Consider the following 19,454-nt stretch of genomic DNA (forward strand, 5'->3'; position numbering starts at 1 on the left):
TCGAAATAAAAATCCCCCTGCTGATATTATGTAAATCATAATGCCATTGTTCGATAAAGGGCCAGGGCTACCGTTACACAGGATCCATCTTGACTTACCGACATTCACAAATGCATGCACTTTCCATGAAATAACTACTGCAGCCACAATAATGTGCAAAAATAGACATATCCATCATGATCTATCATCATCGGTAAATGTTTTCATTCCTTTGGTTTGACACAAAAGACACATTTAAAAATATCGCATCGTAAACCATTTATTTTTATGCATGCACGAGGACAGTGTGAAATGAGACCTGCAATGCATGCGTGCTGCCACAGTCTACCGGGAAATGTGTAAAAATACCCGGTACTAGTCTTGTCGAACCACGGATGGTGTTTAGACGCACCGTGGTGTGGGCGGTTTGCTCGTGCAACCCCGTCTGTGTAAAGATGTCGCTAAACCAGGTTTTGGCTAATCATGTTCGCGGTTTACAATTTTTGTTCTTTTCCCTTTTTTTAGGAAAACATATGGAAACAGACCCTTGGTCAATAATTAGACCAATTTTTAACATTTCCTCCCGAGTTTTCGTCAAAAGAAAACGATGATTAAAGAAATATGAGCTGATTTTATGTATCGATACAAATCATGCAGCCAACCCTGATCAATAAACAACCTGCTCATCATCAGCCTATATTTTTGCATTAAATGAACCAACTTACCAATATTTCCTGATGTGGGCTTTGTAACCGTATTCATACAAAGAGAGATATGTCTATATCTGAGGGTAATAAGACTTAAAGAGGAAAGTTCTCTTCACCAGAAGTTAGCGGATGCTTGAATCCACACCATGTGCTCAAACATGAGGAAGGACAGCGAATATGGAAAAAATATGACCACGTGATCGTGTGATCATCCGGGCGTGCGCAGGCCAAACGTCTAGGCCTAAAATAAACCAACCTCCACGCAAGGGAGCGCAAGTTACTCTCATTGAAACCGTAACACTGTATACTATAGATTAGATCAAGTAAATTACTTTATATACATAAATGTGAAGTTACAAGTGCTTTAATAAGAACACCTTATATAAAATACTAAACACTTTGCGATTTCATCCAATTTATAACGTCGAGGGAAAAAAAATATTTGTTAATACAACGTGAAATCACAATTCCACAAGAGATTCACAAAAAGCAAAAAGGTCAAGGACGGACACAAGTCTGTATGTTATTGGAAGCTAAACAATGGTTACCAATATTGTGAGAACTAATGTTCAAATTAAAAATAAATCCGATTGTGGTTAAAATTGTGTGTTTAAACTTTACCATCGATTATATACAGTGCTTCGGGCGTCTTTTCTGAGCAGAGTAACTTGAAACAAAACGAATAGTATTGTGTCTGTCACATGTACTAATTTGTCTAAACAAATTATATTTAAAAAAAATTATAACTCTCAGGTATGGCATTTATCAAAGGACACAAATTTCAATTAGATCAGACAAAATAACATGATTGAAGAGCGATCCCCTGAGCTTTTGGTGAGTGAAATGAACGCGATGGGTACGAGGTTTCCGGTATCTGGGACCGTACCGGAACTGCATGCTGGTCGGGGATAACGCACCGTTGCGCCCCATGAACCGGAGACTTCCAGGTGGCTTTTTTGTCAAGGCACATCGTAAATCAAGTATATTGATATCAACAATTTACGATCAGCGAAGCTAATGGCCTGGATTTGGGGGTATTTTTTAGTATTTATTCTATGTTTTTTATTATTTTCAATTGTTGTCCCTTCCTCTTATCGCTGCGGTGTTTTGTTGTGGGTGTAGTTTTTTGTTTTCAATAGTCTGATTTTGTTGTGTTTTAATGATTTCTATTGTGTGATTCTTAAATGTTTCAATGCAATCACCTTTTTATATTGTATAATTATATTTTTATCGTTGGCAGGGGTCTGGTTTTACACATCTTTTGATGACAGTTTTATACTTTTGTTTTAGCCTTGACAGCCCCTGTACAACTTGCAACTATTGTGTATGTCTAAAGATTTAAAATAAAAAAAATAAAAAAATATTTACTATTTTGTTAAAAAACAAATTGTGAAAATATAACTGGTAATAATTTTGTTCTTTAAAAAGAAAGCTTAGGCCTACTGATTTTGAAGTTCATACTATATAAAGAACCATATTTGCCATGAAACAATTCTCTATAAAATGGAGTTATTGTCGAAAAATTTTGTATCTAAAATCAACAAGCAGCAACAGTAATTTCTGGCTGTTACAACCACAATTGTTAAAATAAAACTGGTAACATTTATGTTGCTTTAAAGGTAAAATATACAGAATAGGTAAGGAAATATATTTTTTTTCAATTTTAGTCTGAAAGCTTACTGATTTTGAAGTTCATACTATGAACCACTTTTGCTGTGAATTATTTCTCTCTAAAATGGAGTCATTTTCGAGAAAATTTGTATCTAAAATCCTAACAACAACAAATAGCAACAACTGAATTTTGGCTGTTACAACCAAATTCAGGACAAATTTGTGCAACGGATTGAACCCCAATTTGTACGGGTTTGTTAGATTCATGTTTAGGGTTTGTAAGCTCTCAATTCCATTAAGCCGCTAATTTATTTCTATTTATGCAATAACCATTAATTTAAAAGCCTGACAAAAACTACATGTAGGCCTACAGAGTTTAGACCATGGCTGTTGAATTTAGCAATAGCTATAAGTAAACCATAATCAACTGCAACCGATGCAAGTAAATTCTATGTTAAAAACACCAGTCTGGTTGTATCAATGAGTAGAACATATAAAGGGCTTTCTGCAAAATGCTTTAATGATTCCATGTCGAGGAAATATATACATATATTTTTTTGCAAACCCGCAGCCATTTTGAGTTTTTAACCCAAGACCCGCTATACACAGTAATGATATCAGTATAGTTTGAAACTTTGCATGGTAGAAGTACAACTAGGACAGGTTTGCGGTAACACATGTGAATATTTTTGTTGGGGTAGTGGTGGCTCTGAAAAGAACCGGACGTTACTTAAAGGAACACGTTGCCTTGGATCGGACGAGTTGGTCTATGAAAAGCGTTTGAAACCGTTTGTTATGAAATGCATATGGTTTAGAAAGATGTTTTAAAAGTAAAATATAATGATCCACACAAGTATCACTCAAAATTGCACGGTTTTCATATTACGTCGCGAACTAACACGGTCGGCCATTTATGGGAGTCAAAGTTTTGACTCCCATAAATGGCTGACCGTGTTTGTCGACGAGGTAAAACGAAAACCACGCAATTTCGAGGCATATTTGTGTAGATCATTGTATTCTACTTTTACAATATCTTTCTAACCATATCGATTTTATAACAATCGGTTAGGGCGCTTTTCAAAGACCAACTCAACCGATCCAAGGCAACGTGTTCCTTTAACCACCGTTTCTGTTCAGAATCAACACTACTCAAAAGAAATGTTCACAGAGTGTTACCGCAAACCTCTCTTTATAGTAATGCTATCAATGTATAGGCCAGGATTATTATTTGAATGAATTTTATCATGAACAGTCTCTTCAAAATAATGCTACTTTTTCTATAAGTGCATGGTTTCATTTCGAAATGAAACCTCAGCCAAAAGAAGAAAACAAATCATAAGAAGCCCGCTCATCAACGTTCTGCTTATATCATCAACTTGATATAAATTGGATTTTCAAAATTACAAAATGATCTCTATTATATTACAGGGACATGCGTATTATAATTATTTTAATTTGTGCATCTTTGTAACCTTAGATCCGTTTCATTTGGAAATGAAACATCAGCTAAAAGTTGACAAATAAATGATAAAAAGCCCACTCATCAAATATATCTGCCTATAGAACATCAACTTGATACAAATTAGATTTTCTTTGGTACAAATAATGATCTCCATTACAAGGACACGTATCATAATTATTTTTTAATGGTGCCACGTCCCCTATGAATTAAATTAAATTTGTTTTTATCTTTGAGCGATTTAGTTTTGAAATTTATCCTCAGCTCAAAGAAGGAAAATAAATGATGGAAAACCCACTCATCAATTATGTCTGCTTATATAACCAACTTGATTTACATTAGATTTTCAATAGCAAAAAATAATGATCTCCATTGCAGGGATACACGTATCATAATTTATTCAATTAGTACCATGTCGCCACGAAACCATTTTTGTGTATGTACTCTTTTGAAAATAATTTGTTTTTAAGGGATTTTCAACTGACGTCGTTATGACGACAAAGGGACGTCAGATGATGAGTAAAACCAATTAGCTTATAAAAGGCACCGGACACAATTGGTAATTACTCAAACCAATTGTTAAGCGTTTAAACAAATACTTGGTACCGAGCAATGGAGAACTGTCGATAATTATTGTGAGAAACGGATCCCTCTGAATTAACTTAGTTTTTTTAGAAAGAAGTATAATTTCTCACTCAAATAAAAATACTTCAGGCCTGAATCCTTTTATTAAGCATCTGAAAAATCGCACTTGTTGCACATAATGCGATGTTTCTTTCATTATTCTTTGTTATTCTTTGCAACTTCGATGACCAATTGAGTCTAAATTAGGATGGTGTGTTTATTTAAAAGAAGAAAGAACGAACTCAATCTACTCATCGTCAAAATTCCAATGATCTGGTAACATTTTTAACTTATGCAAATAAATAGTTAATGGCCTGCCATCTCGACTAGCAGAGTCTTTTGCGAAGGCTAAACGACAGAACAGCAAACATGAACAGAACATGTTTTGTAAGCCATTGGTGCAACATTCCCATACAGATCAAGAAAGAATAATTTGTGTGACTACTAATTTTGTTCAGTATAGCTTCGTAAATACTAAAACAAGTTAATGGTCATAACAACTTAGTAGGAAGCAATTCAGTTGTTGGTCAAGGTTAAACTAATATCTCCTACGAAGGAGTCAGTTCAAAGTATTATTGTTCGGATATTTTTTCACCTACGCAAAAGCTTTTAAATCTTAGAAACAATTCACGCAGAGTCGTTTTTCAGATTAATTATGGGTCGACTAAAAATTCAAATTTCCGTGGTGTTCGTTCGCAAATGTTGCGGCCATGCAGAGATGCGGTTGGTACTCGCTGCTACAGCAACAGTTGTGTTGCTGTATTCAGCTAAAACTTTCGGAGATAAGTGTTATTTCTTGATAATTGTGCCTCAGTATCAGCATAAAGTTTACAAAAACTTGAGTCTGAATACTTTGTCCAATAAAAGTACAAAGCAATTAGCATAAATTAATATTGAATGCTACGAGCTGCACCTGTTTTTTTTTTTAGTGGAATGTTTTTTAGGTGGGGGTTACTTTTGGAAAACAAAAACTAATAAAAAACAACACCACAAACAACAACACAAAATATTTATAAAATTGTGCATTATTCATTCACGTTATTTATGGTTTATATAATCAGTTCAATTTATTAAAAGGTAGACAAAGAAGAAGAATAGGGCTGTGCCTGAATAAATAAAAGGGGAATGGATAAAATAGGATTATTGTTATCAATGTCAGGTGTTGATGGCAACAAGTATGGGACGGTGGGGGGGGGGGGTAAACACACTGCAGATCATTCACTGACATAAAGCAATTGGAAAATACATGCATATTTTCACTTAACTATGAACCACTGTCGCAACCATTATACAATCTGTAACCACTCGTTTATCTCGTAAGGCAAATATTACAGTCTGATAGTGGATGATTAATAGTTTTTATAAAATGGGGGGGGGGGTGAAATGTAGCGAAAAGGTTAATGCTTTTTAATTATTTAGAGAAAAATAGTCCGTCTGAAAAAATGATGTCTCAGACAATAGAATAGTAAATGAGGATGCAGTATAATCATTGTCCAAATTCGATTGCAAAGCCGCGTGCACTGCGCACAAAAAAATGCGACAATTATCATGAAACATCTTTGGTGTTTTCTTTGAAATGTGACACTGTGTAGTTCTAGTTTGATTTTGAAAGGTAGTTCTGGATTTGTGTTTATTAGAAACTAGATGATAGTCATAAATTAACTGTTCAGTATGACGAAACCTGTCGTTAAAGACACTGGACACTTTGGGTATTAATTGTCAAATATTCCAACACAAGCATAATGAACGAAAAAACATCTTCGTTGTACAAACTTGTGTGCTTTCACATGTAAAATGAGGGGCTGTAAGCCTGAAGTCTTTTTTTGTTTTAAATAATGCCAACAGAAATGACAAACCTACAGTATTTCAGAGGGAGCCGTTTCTCACATTGTTTTTTACTACCAACAATGCCCGTTACCATGTTAGTTTTTGTGTTAATAATTATTTTGAGTGATTACAAATACTATGTCCAGTGCGTTTAGCCTAAAGGTAAAAAATAAAACACGAAACAAAACGAAAATACGAAATGAAAAAATGAATTCTGATAAATGCTGACCTTACCGTCGTTCTGGTTCAACTCCACGGAGACAAACAAAAGAAACTAGTCAACAAAAATGGCGTTTTGGGGCGGTGGCCGTTTAACACCCCATACATCGACATTCATCAAACCACACACCTTAATAACCACTGTGCAGAAAGTGTTTCAACAAAATGCGGGTGGGGATCTCCAGGCTACCTGGCTATCGCTGTTCACACTCCACGTTCACACTGTTGGGGCAGAAAGCCTACATGTACGTTTTGATCTTCATGTCTTCTGAAAATTTCCCCAAATTTTGTCCACTTGAGCCAAACAGAGCGCCAATTTTACAGTGGATGCGACGCAGTAAAGAGCACACAGCATTTAATGGTTTTCCCCAACGTAATGTAGAAAATAGTATAGATGGATTGTATAAAACGTTGAATGGAAACCTGACGTCACGCTGACCTCGAACGTGACCCTAGCTCGGTGGGAACTTACAGGGGATTCCCCTTCTGAGTAATAATTAGTGACGTCAAACCACGATCGACCAATCGGAAAACCCGTTTCAAACTAGCCGCCAAATGCGGAGAAGCACCCTATCGGGTTGGCTTTTGGCGAGAGTGTCGGATGGTCGGATCACGCGTAACTGGAGCAATGCAAATAGGTCTTTGAACTGAATGGTAAAAAGGGTTCACATACATAGGAACATAATAACAACCGTATACAGTGCAAATACTCAATAATTATTCCAGGTTATGAGGCCTTCTTTAGAATATTGCATGATTAATTATCAATCTGCTAAAGGAACTGGACCTGTTGCCAACCAAATGCCAGTTTTCTCAGCTCGTCTATCCCATCATGCATACAAGAACAAATCTGTGAACATTTGGACTCAATTGGTCATCGAAGAGTCAAGAGAACAGTGACCGAAAAAAACACTCACTATGTTTGATACTTCAACAGCTCTCCATTTCTCGTTAGTAACGCTACCAAGTATTTTAAATTATAATTTCCAGTGACATTAAATCAAATAAATGAACAGAACAGCTGTGACCGGGAGGAAGGCCTAATTTCTTTTTTATGTATTGGCCTATATGTCTATATGTAAACCTAAAAACGGTAGTACAGCAAAAACCACTACATAACATTTGCATCGGGGATAAAGAATAATTACACCGATGTTAGCACTATACTCAGGGCTTTCCCGAGTCCTGTGAAAAAAATATCACAGGCATGTTACTCGGGTAGGATTCGAAACCACACTACTGACGTTAAATTAATTCACGATTACAGCATGATTGCATTGTACGAGTACACTCTAAACTCTCCCGAGTCAGATTTGACCGAGATTCCAAGTCCCATGGGCCTGACCCATTTACAGGCAGACTGACCCAGAAAATGGTTAAATGTTTGAAAATCCCAACTCGGATTCTACGACAGTCTAACCCATTAATTTGGTTGTCATCTTGCCAAGGATTCCGGGTCTAACTGACCCATTTCCGGGTCAAACTGACCCTGATATTTGTCAGGCTCTATGGGAATTGATCCGGGTCAATTCTGACCCGGGAGATTTTAGAGCGAAGTGCAATTGGAAAACTGCGTTGACCATAAGTTATTTTTAAAAAGTGCTTATGCTGTTGTTATTGAATATGAGGCCAAAAGTATTACTATCCTCATTCATGGATTGAATTAAAATAAGAAATAAATGTTTTGGGTCATCGTTAGTTGCGGACTCGTGCAAAAAGGTAATATCCTTTGCAAAGTGCAAATTTGTGTCTGAGTTTCTTTAACTCAAAATGTACTTCAGTGCCAATTAGCCTACTTGCTTTGTTATTTGGCTTTTATCTACCGTACTAGGCGACTTTTCTGTTTGTAATGTGTGAGTCTTTCAGCCCAAATTAATAGACATTCTCGTTCGTTTAAGTCATGTCACAGGATGGCGCCCTGTGATTAATGTAGTTGACCTAAACTGCTTTGAATTTAAGACTCCAAATGTGTATATAAAAAGACAAACACAATACGGGAAATACATCAACAAACAACGCAATCGGTTCGGACATTAAATGCAAAAATGTATTTCTATATTTATTTGCATAAACATTAATGATCTTATTCACGCGTTCCATCTCTTTCTGTTGACGTAACGACCGCTTTTGTCTCTATGCAATGATCTTTTTAAAACTTAAACGACAGAGGCAAATAGGTGGCGAACGTTGGGTGCGAACAATACAGAAAATAAACAGAATTTACCACAAAAAGGACGGAAGGCAAGAGAATGGACCAGCTAAAAGTGATACAGAAAAAAAATTGGGGTTCGTAATAATGCTGCTTACAAAAACGTACAAGTCGAATTCTGAAGTAATTAGTTTCATCACTCATACTTTTAACTCCAGTGTTACTCTTTTTATTCTGGATTTATTTATTCCCTTGTTTTTCGATTTGTTGACTTTTATTTATTATTATTACTCATGGTTTATTAAAAACATTCAAATTAGTTGCCACAGGCAAAAAAACATTGAATTTACAAAATGTACAGATAAAACAATAAAATTACAGACAATATCAAAATTTGGGTTGTCATTAAAACAAGGGGGGCATAAAAAGAACACAGGAATTCAACTTAGCGAGATGAGCAGGAAAATATTACTGTTTTTATCTTCTGACTGGGCACCCCGAACAAACATTAATGACAAAATAGAAATTTAAAAAAAACTGTTAATCCGGAGGTCGTTGGTTCAAATCCCCCCTCAAGTCAATTTGTTATAATTGTCAACCCCAAATCATTAAACAATATTTTATCCGGTCAGTTTACCCGGTGGTTTATATTTGATAGTTTTTATACCGTCTGAAACACTGCAAAAACCATACCAACAATTCCCACATCATGTCATGGACCATCATGAATGAAAGATGATACTGTAAACGTCCATCCCTAGAAGGGGTTGTATAACATTCCACGTCATTAGAGTACTCGGTTCCATTATTGACACTTTTAACTTCCAATTTTTTTCCTTTTCTTTCTAGGTTAATTTTTTTAATACATTCTAAATACATCCGAAACACTGTGCAAACCGTAATACCAAAAAATTCCCACATCTAAGCTCAATTTCAAAAAAGCAATAAAATCCACTGTATAAAAGACAAATTGTCAGTATCACCATGGTGATTTGTATTGTGACATCACACTTTACTAAGCAACTATGATTGATTCGCAGTTACGATCAATCTTAGCTCTTTGTGAAAAGGCCCCGTGTCAGACTGGCCCATCATGAATGAAAGATAACATTTCTAAACGTCCAGGCTAACTCTTTCTGGAAAAAGGTTGTAAATAAAAATCCCACGTCACTAGTATTCCGTTAAAACACACTTTAAAATGTCACTGTGCAAAACAATATCGAAAACGCCTACACCATGTCATAACTGGCTCATCATGAATAAAAGATGACATTCTAAACGTCCAGATTAACTTATCCATGAAAATAGTTGTATATAAAAAATCATCCCACGTCATTACAGCCCATCACAGTTCCTTCCTCATCTGTGACTGTTTCCATGTCTACCATGAAACGAGTTAGAAGTATTCGCCTGAGGTGCTACTCTGTGCTGCTTCAACTGTCGGAAAACAATCTTCTTCTTAAGCAGTTCAGTCTCCCTCCGTAATTCCAAGATCTGCATCTTGCGGGCATGCTGTGACTCCATCATCTGCATCCGCCTTTTGAATTCCCGGCGAGCAAACCCCAGTCGCTGCCGCTCGAATTTGGCGTCAGATTCCCTGGTCCCTCGATGACGATGCCGGGTGGTTGTGGACGAACGGCCGCCGTCATAGGTGTGGTTGAGACCCACGGGGTTGTCCTGTCCCCAGTCGGACAACGACCCGATGTCATCATCGGAGTCATCTTCATCCAGGAAGTCCGAGTCGTTGTCATCTACGTCGTCGTCATCATCGTGGGGACGTTGCTGTTGTTGTTGTTGGGCTGTCCCTTCGCCTATTATTCCTGGGAAGTCCTTAGTCCAGCTGTAAAAAAAAAAAAGAAAATGATGATTAATAATAATCGTGAAAAGTAAAAGTAGGTTGAGCTTTTTTGTACGGCACAATACGATGGGACTCTTGGCAAGTGCAGTCAATAAATTATTGTTTGAAAAAGTGAGTGATGGCATCATGCAGTGTTTTAAATATATTTTACACAGCAATCTTCTGGTGTGTGTGTGTGTTTGAGTGTTGGTTAATGGCGAACGGCGGCGCAACTGTCATAATTATGATCAGAGCCGCCATCATATCTGGTGGTGGTGGGGTTGGGGGAATCTTTAACAAAAAGGGGTGGAAATATAAACCCCACCCCACCCGCTCTAATTCGCCAGTGTCTGTTTTGGGAGAGAACATGATCTTACCGAACTGTCAAGTCTCCAAGCAACATTTTAAATGTGTATTTTGAAAGGTTCTGAATCTATATCCGTTTATTTCTCTTGATTACGGTTATATGCTTTACTGCAATATTATTGTGGTATATTTTGGAGCGCCAATTTAAATTGCCTAGGTTGAGATGCTGGTGTACCCTTTCCCCAATACAACGATTTATGTTGAAGTACCGTCTGCATAGCGCCCTCTTTTGATTGAACTTTCTTCAGCCTATGTTAATTGACCCTGTTGGGAAACTTAACACACATCGGGCCCGATGTGGGGTACACGGATCTGATCGCATTTTTTGTTTGCTGCTCTACGAAAAGACCACCGTCGTAATGCTTTTCAAATGATAATTTCGTTTTCTTTCTAAATCGATTAAAAAATGGAATCCTAAACAAACAAACATCTTTGAGGATGGCAATTATCATGTGCAAAAAAAAGTACGACCCGATCCAAACTAGCACCCCCCCCCCCCCCCGCCAGTGATTAACAAAAACACCCCTTTCAATCAATCTAGGCCAGATACCTCGGGAGATTTTCACCGGTGCGTTTCCGACGAATTTGTGTCGCCGACAAGGAGGCCGAGCCCATCGTTGTAGCAGCCGTAACCATGAGGGCGCCCCCTCCTCCCCCTGACGTGCCCGCTGCTGCTGGTACTAACTCAAAGTCACTCTGGTCCTCATCACCAACCAGGTCCACGCTCACTGGCTCCTGTTTCACTTCAACAACAGTTTCCAAGGTAACTGGGATGGCGTCATCATCAGATAAAACACTAGAGGGTGGGGCACCGGAAGCGCTTTGCCGCGAGGAGTCCATGAGCGGATACGGAATGAATTGTGGGTGAAGTTGTTCTCCGTCAGCGGTGCGGTATGAAGCCGGCACTTCTTGAAGTTCATTGTCAAAGCCGGTACTACCACCGGGGGCGTACGTGTGTTCGAAACCGCTCATGAGCTCGCAGATGTGTTTGGCGAGCTCGTTGGGTTTCCTGGTCGTAGGAGTAGCACCCCCTTTATTCAAATCCTGCTCCTCTGATTCGTGGTAGTAGTTCATCTCTTGTCTTGCCCAGTGCTTGATCCTCCTCCATTGTTCGCGGATGCGTTGCAGCTCTCGCGGAACGCCCCCAACTTTAACCGAGAACTCATTGTACACCTCCTTCCACGCCTGCTTGCGCTGGCGAACGGACACGGTGTCCCCAGCCTTGTTCTCGATGACGGCAAGCCGTTTCTGCACGAGTTTCACCAGCAGGCATTTATCCGAATGATCCCAATTCTGGGAGCGTTCACGTTTCTGATAGCTGGTCGATGACGCCCCTTGAATTTCACGACTAGAACCCGGTTGCTTCTGCATGTCCCCACTCCCTCGTGCAACACTATTTTCTTCAGAATCAACATTTGTAAAGCTGCGAGCTGGTACACGTGCGGCCATCTTTTTCTGTAATGGTCGTGGTTGTACTATTGCTCCACGTACTAACTAGAGTCATGCTACCCACGACTATACATTGTACACACAACAGTAGTTAGTACACACCCGTGTGTATGACTACGTGATTATAATAAGGCGGACGTTAATACGCAGGGCTAGTAATGCCATGTGCATAATAAAGGTCATCCGGCTATAAGCTGAATATGCCTACAACGTTGCACACAATCGTGATGTGGCAACAGTCATTACAATAGTGCTATATCAATACGCTCTGCCATCTAGAGTGACGACTATACAGTAATAGGCACTTCGTAGTTAATCACCGTGTGAAGATTTCATGGAAACAACAAAACTATTTTAATGTACCAACAATATAAGCCTATAGGCCTACTTCTTTATTCCACTATTCATGTGAACACTATACGTACATAGTTAGAAAAATGTCACTTGATTTAGATCGTGCCAATACAATACCCATAGAACATTTTGCTCGATTATAAATAACAGATGCACTATATTTATTAACCGTGTGAAGATTGTATGACACACTTAAATTAATTTATTTAAGAGTAGGCCTACCAAATTCCAATATGGGCACACTTCTTTATCCCACTGTAAAACAGTGTCAGGAATTCCAACAAAATATAAATTTTGCACCATCCCCCTCCCCCCCCCAAAAAAAAAATTCTTGTGTGTGCTATACAAACCTTGTGGACAGGTACATGTTTAAAAATTGGATTGTGTTTGTAACTCTAAACACTATTTTTACAGTGTACGACGGTGTGAACATGTAGGTTCATTAGAATAACGTCACTTGAAATTGTGTCACGTAAATAAAATAATAACGTAACGCAATACGAAGATCACGGTACTATGCCGTATAAACGTAACCGTTACGCACGCGGCTAAATTCAACCAAGTTACGCGTTGTATGCCATTTCCCGTATTAGAATACTTTTTGATACTAATGCCCATTATTTTAAGACGAAATAAAAAGAAACATTTTGATCTCTGAAAAATGTATAGCGTACGACTAAGATTGTTCGGTTCGATTTTTGGATGTTTATCCGCAAATTGAGATAATTATTAGTTTTATGATAACAATTTTTTTGTATTGATTTGAGAAAGCTATTACTTAAACAGCTACCTGAGCGGAATGTTTTCAACAGAAATTTTATTTTTACTTGTTTTTAATGCACTTGTTCACCATTTTAATGTAATTTTGATATGTGTACACTTCTGAACTTTTCGTAATTATCGATTAAAAAATCAGGCCCCTACCTAAAGGTTTTTTGAAAAACTAAAAACACTTCTGCCGTTGAGAGCGGGCGTCAAAGGACAATACCGCTGACGTCATTTGTGGGAGTTTGCTTTGTTAAACATCCACGCTGCAACAAAGCGGCTTTATCTACTTATGACGTTTTGAGAGTGATAACGTAACGGGGCTTTTCGCAAATCTCGCAGAAAAGCTCTGGACAAGGGCATACAAAATGATTGTTTTTTTACACAATTGAAACCTATTTATAATCATATGACTCGATTTCCTTATTCATAGAAAACATTTTAAGTGGAATTCAGCAAAGTTCACGACTTGACATTTTCGTTCAAGCAGGTCTTTAATTAGACCTATAGTTCATAATGGTAGTGCACCAAAATTCGCCCAATCAGTAATGAGCCGTAGTTCTTAGTAACTTGACCAAAGTCGGGATCCTAGTTGTGTCCATCAGCCATTTTCAAAGAATATTTGCATATTATGTTGTATTGCTAGTAATGTGCGTACGTTCACTGTTTTTAAAGCATTTTCAAATTGTCTGTCTTCAATGTGTGCCTTGTGCACCTTTTTGTCTGCATTTTATACTAGATTTCCTTATTTTCTTTTGACTTGATGTCAAAAAAATACCCGCAATATTTAGCATTTGGCTGCCATGGAATATTTGTAATGGACGTCCACCAATGAATGAAATGAATGAATGAAGTGTAAACAGCATGAAACGTGAATCGCCGGACGGGTCTTTTAGGACTATATAAAACACAATTGCAGTGAGTGAACAATAATTTGATAATCCTAACTTTTATGTTTTTGTCTGTTTCTTATTGACATGCACTCGCTCGTAGCTTCGCAGGACAACGCTCTCAGCTACACATGACAACCCACTCCCCCACCACAGGACGGAGGCTTAAATTTTGCCTTGCTAGAAAACAAAATTCCAACCGTTTATGTTTTGACGGACCAACCTTTTATTTTATTATATACAGACCTACCTGTTCAACTAAAGCTTCAAATTTCAGATTTTAAATGACTTCAAAACTCAAAAGGAAAAGTTCGTTCCGAATCAAGTTTCTATTCATGACTTAGAAACTATTTCAAATACTATAGAGACAATGTTCAATAAACTTATGAATCGGTTCTCATTGTTAAAATAACCTTTAAAAGGACAAATTAGTTTTACCTTTTCTTTACAAATGATTTTATACCGAAACGACTACATCTCGAATGTTGGGGCTTACAGTGGGCAAAAAGAATTAACAACCTATCGCAAAAGTCGGGTATATGGCTGCGGACTATTTTCGATTAATGGTCCACTATAATAATACGCTACTAAACTCGGAAATTTTTTTAAAGCACGGATCATATTCCTGGTCCCTAAATAAGTACCTGACCGTGGGCTCCGTTAGGTTTATTGAAACGGTCATATTAGTGACTATCTTCCCTTGAAATTCATCACTCGTGCATAGTTTCAAGTTTCAACGTCACCTATTCTTCACCGACAAACAAGTCTTTAAATAACATCCAGCGTAGTGAACATAACTATTGTTGTACAAGTTATAGCAAGTGATAATAAAAAAGAACAACACCACACAGACAATGGTCTGTGCGGGCTTCCGTAAGTCTTTATTCATACACCGCCATACATCACAGTATACAGTACATACACGGCTAGTTATTGCAGCAGCTGGTCGCCATTGCTCGAGCTGAAGTTTCACGTCATTGACGGTAGTCTATTATGGGATGTAATCAGTAAGTGTTAGTAGGCTGTATGAAGGTTGGGTAGCCTGACGAACATGGAGATAGGCCTGGCTGGTTGGATGGATGCAACACACTGTATAGTAACCCTCACTGTGTGTAAAATCAGAGGGGTCATAAGTAAGAATGTATGTGTACATATACATCGGGTTCGTACTAAACATGGTGCTATGTAGCCTACGTCCTCATGCAGCGCATGAGAGACAATACTGTTGAAGACTATTACGCCGTAGCTAACTGTGTTTGTTTTGGTTGAATGGATATATTCCATCATGAATTGTGATAATCCATATGTACTATTGGTTTTACTGGCCTTTGTAACTGACCACGAAACTAGTAGTTAAAGGCTGAGGGGCCGGGCGAGTTTCAACGTAACCCCACCGTGCAGAGCAGCGTCAAGGGAGTACGCAGTCTATCTCCGAAACACAACACCATACACAAAACCATGGAGTTGAAAGACCTGGGAGAGCAGGTTTACGCTGCCGAAGAGCTTAAAGAACGCCGAATACGGAAGGTAATGTCTTGATACATTTTTCTTTTAACCATTATGTCTACTTAAAATACACACCCCTTTTCTCGGTGTAGTCTAATCATTTTCTCTTTCTACTCGCACCAGGGCAAGCCGGAATATCTTGTAAAATGGAAAGGCTGGTCGAACAAGTGAGTTTTGAATTTCTCTGTTTACACGTTTTAAATCGAGTGTATAATAATCTTCCTCCATGAAATAATGTTTGAAATTGATTATTGATTCTCGATAGATATATTACACCAGAATGCCTTAATAAACTGTTTTGTTTTACATTTTATTTCACCAGGTACAATACTTGGGAGCCCGAAGACAATATTATAGACCGACGCCTTGTCGAAATGTTCATCAGCCAAAGGTAACTCCATTCTTTCCACCATTTTCATATGCTACCAATAACTAAGTTTTGATTGCGTATGTTGTTGATCATGTCTTATCAGCCAGTTAACTAAATTCCTGTATTTTTGTCCGTTGTGTATTACAACCTTCCAGGCAGAGCGGTGGCGCGGCCGGGGCTTCCACACCGGGCCTCCGTGGTCGAAAACCCGCTCCAAGGGGACGAAGAAAGGTAAGCCAGTGATTTTTTTTTAAATCTGAGCGCGCGATTTTCATACATTTTCTATGTTTTTGAAAAAGCGATGTCGTGTTCAGTGTTGTAGGTTTTATGGTTGTAGAGGTTAATCTATTGGTTTTCTGTCCTCCAACAGTCGGCAGCTGTGTCCGTCTTAAAACGAAAATCTGAACTTGAATTGGGAGAGCCTCCGCCCCGCCAAGCCAAGCAGCTCAAACGGGAGTCACCCGAGGAACGCGTTGATAACAGGCGTGCTTGCAAATCAGCAGCAACTGGAAACAAGGACGGCATGGTCCATAGTGAAACTGATGAGAACTCCAATACAAAAGTGAGCTTGGGTGAGAAACCTCAAGGTTTACTAGAGACCAAATTAGCAAAAGAGAAAAAGACAAAGGTGAGACGGAAGAGTGATACACCGGACTCGTTACGAAAAGTGGGGGGAGGTGGAGGCAAAAAGAGCCCCGGTCTAATACGGGATGGTTTGCTCACAATCCCCGCTGTCACCACGGTGACCTCACCAAAGGTCAAGGTCAAGTCACCGGTCACCACGTCAGCTCCTCCAACTCCCAAGAAGAAGAAGAAAGCGAAATCGTCGAGCAAGTCAGATACACCCTCTCTTGACGAAGATAGAGCATCAAAATTAGAGGAACCATCTTCACCCTCTGATGATGTGGATGTGGTAAATGTTAGTACCCGATCACCATCTCCCCCATCAGTGACAATTCCCCAGGGCACTTCTTCGGCTCAACAGTCTGTGGTTGTCCACATTAAAAAAGAAGATCTTTTACCCAACATCAGAAAGTACCAGCAGCAGACGTTGAAGAGATCGCCTTGGAAACCATCCCATCTTCCCGCATCTGAGGTCTTGGTGACGGATGTAACATCGCAAGACGTCACTGTGACTGTCCGGGAGTGCACGTCCATGAAGGGTTTCTTCAAGGAGCCCACCAAGGAAGGCAAACAAGAGGAAAGAGAAGAGGTGTTGCCTGTAAGAGAGGAAAGTCTTATTAACGAAGAGGAAAAAAATAGTTGTTTGTAGAACAAGATGAATCAAACTGTTATTTAATATCATGTTGAACATAACACCCTTAAAGGCAGTGGACACTATTGGTAATCACTCAAAATAATTATTAATAATCACAAAACTTTACTTGGTGACGAGTAATGGGGAGAGGTTGATGGTATAAAACATTGTGAGAAACGGCTCCCTCTGAAAAGACGTAGTTTTCGAGAAAGAAGTAATTTTCCGCGAATTTGATTTCGAGACCTCAGATTTAGAATTTGAGGTCTCGAAATCAACCATCTAAACGCACACAACTTCGTGTGACAAGGGTGTTTTTTATTTCATTATTATCTCGCAACTTCGACGACCAATTGAGCTCAAATTTCCACAGGTTTGTTATTTTATGCATATGTTGAGAAGACTGGTCTTTGACAATTACCAAAAGTGTCCAGTGCCTTTAAGAGTGTTTAAAGGCACTGTACACTATATTGATAATAACTCAACATTAGCTTAAAAACATATTAAATTGCTAACGAGAAATGCAGAGCTGTTGATAGTTTGTGCAATGCACTGGATATTTGTTCTTTCGTTATATAGTTCTCTTGCAACTTCGATGACCAATCGAATCTATATGCATATGTTGGGGGTACACCCAGGTGAGAAAACTGGTCTTTGAAAATTACCCATAGTGTCCAGTGGCTTTTAAGGTGTAACACTACAAATTATAATTTAACTTGTTACAAAAACAAAGGATACTGCGGTAACATTGCTGTTGCAACTCTAGCAACATTTGTAACACCGTATTGTAACAATGCCGTTACAAATGTCACTGTGACAATTGTGACTCAATACAACAACACACGTGTGTAACGCTGTTGTAATGACACCGTTACAACTATAACGATTGTTTTATCACATTTTGGCGGGAAATGACTTACACAAGGAGCCTAGTTGCTTTGCTATGCAACTCAAAGAATGGGTTTAAACAAAACAGTTTTTCAGCTTTTGCACGATTTGCCTTATTAGAAAAATATTTAAAAGCGCAGGGAAATTATGTTGTGTTTTCGTTTTTTTAATTTGCAATTGCAAGTATTAGGTTATTTTAAAATGCATGATTTGTAAAGCATTGTTACAATTATTTTAACATTTGTGTCGAAAACACAGTAAAAAACAAAAACGCGAACTTAAATCGTGAAACACGCATGCCTTCCAGAAATGTAGACTGTTTTTATTATCTTTGTCTCCTACTTCCAAGGGATATTTTGGACAAGGCCGTCCTTGTTTGAGACGCGTGGCTTCTAAGTACCAACACATATTGCCGCATCAAGTCTCAAATTAGTAAGGTTTCCGGTAGCACCATGTAAAGATTATCTCTAAAGAAGAACCGTTGGTTTCAACTCGACGTTTCGATCAGTATTCTCTGGTCGTCTTCTGGAGTCACTCTTACTATATCGTAATTCCACCATGCAGTTTCCAAAGTTTCAGTTGTGAAAAAAAATAATATTGTTAAAATTAAATCCATACACCCACGGAGAACCTTTGGGAGTGTCTAAAAAAGAAACAATTTATATTTTAAATTATTCAACTAAAATAACCACATACTGCATTCATTGTCACTAAAAACAATTTACAGTTGATATATAATTATGAAATTATAAAACTCGGACTAGAATTTGTCCTAACTGTCCCAAATCTATAATGAGAATATTGTTAAAAATGTATGAATGAAATTACTGTTTTTGTCGCGAGTAGATGAATCTAGATAATATATAACTCTCAATTTGTCGTGGAATGTACAACAACTTTAAAATAATATTTCAACACAACTATTGTTGTAGTATAGGGCCTAATGATAACAGTTAGGCAGTAAGTGTTATTGTCAGTACACCGAATTTATCATCGTGAATAATAATATATTCTCCGACCATTAACCTCGTGTTATATTTTGCATGACAATAGATTTTTCAAACGTCATCTTCCTGCGTGCTATAAAACATTTTTGGTACCGTATAGTAATAAGGTAAAGTCGGTTGAAATTGTTTGAAAGTTTTTGTTTCAACAGTACAGTGTTTGAACGTTCAGTGTACGATGTTCAACATGTTTGT

At 38.1% G+C, this 19,454-nt stretch overlaps 2 protein-coding genes across 2 annotated transcripts; one reads left to right on the forward strand and one right to left on the reverse strand.

Moving 5' to 3' along the window:
* Positions 1 to 9,825: 9,825 nt before the first annotated feature.
* On the reverse strand, positions 9,826 to 12,377 carry LOC139943919 (uncharacterized). The gene is made up of 2 exons (XM_071940810.1): positions 11,329 to 12,377; positions 9,826 to 10,415 (listed from the first exon to the last, which is right to left on the reverse strand). The coding sequence occupies exons 1-2, from the start codon at positions 12,225 to 12,227 to the stop codon at positions 9,935 to 9,937; spliced, it is 1,380 nt and encodes a 459-aa protein (XP_071796911.1). The 5' UTR covers positions 12,228 to 12,377; the 3' UTR covers positions 9,826 to 9,934.
* A 2,807-nt stretch (positions 12,378 to 15,184) lies between these two features.
* On the forward strand, positions 15,185 to 19,167 carry LOC139943920 (uncharacterized). The gene is made up of 5 exons (XM_071940812.1): positions 15,185 to 15,763; positions 15,866 to 15,909; positions 16,065 to 16,133; positions 16,268 to 16,343; positions 16,483 to 19,167. The coding sequence occupies exons 1-5, from the start codon at positions 15,695 to 15,697 to the stop codon at positions 17,383 to 17,385; spliced, it is 1,161 nt and encodes a 386-aa protein (XP_071796913.1). The 5' UTR covers positions 15,185 to 15,694; the 3' UTR covers positions 17,386 to 19,167.
* The last annotated feature ends 287 nt before the right edge of the window (positions 19,168 to 19,454 follow it).

The sequence above is a fragment of the Asterias amurensis genome, chromosome 11 (assembly GCF_032118995.1).
Source record: "Asterias amurensis chromosome 11, ASM3211899v1".
Lineage (NCBI taxonomy): Eukaryota > Metazoa > Echinodermata > Asteroidea > Forcipulatida > Asteriidae > Asterias > Asterias amurensis.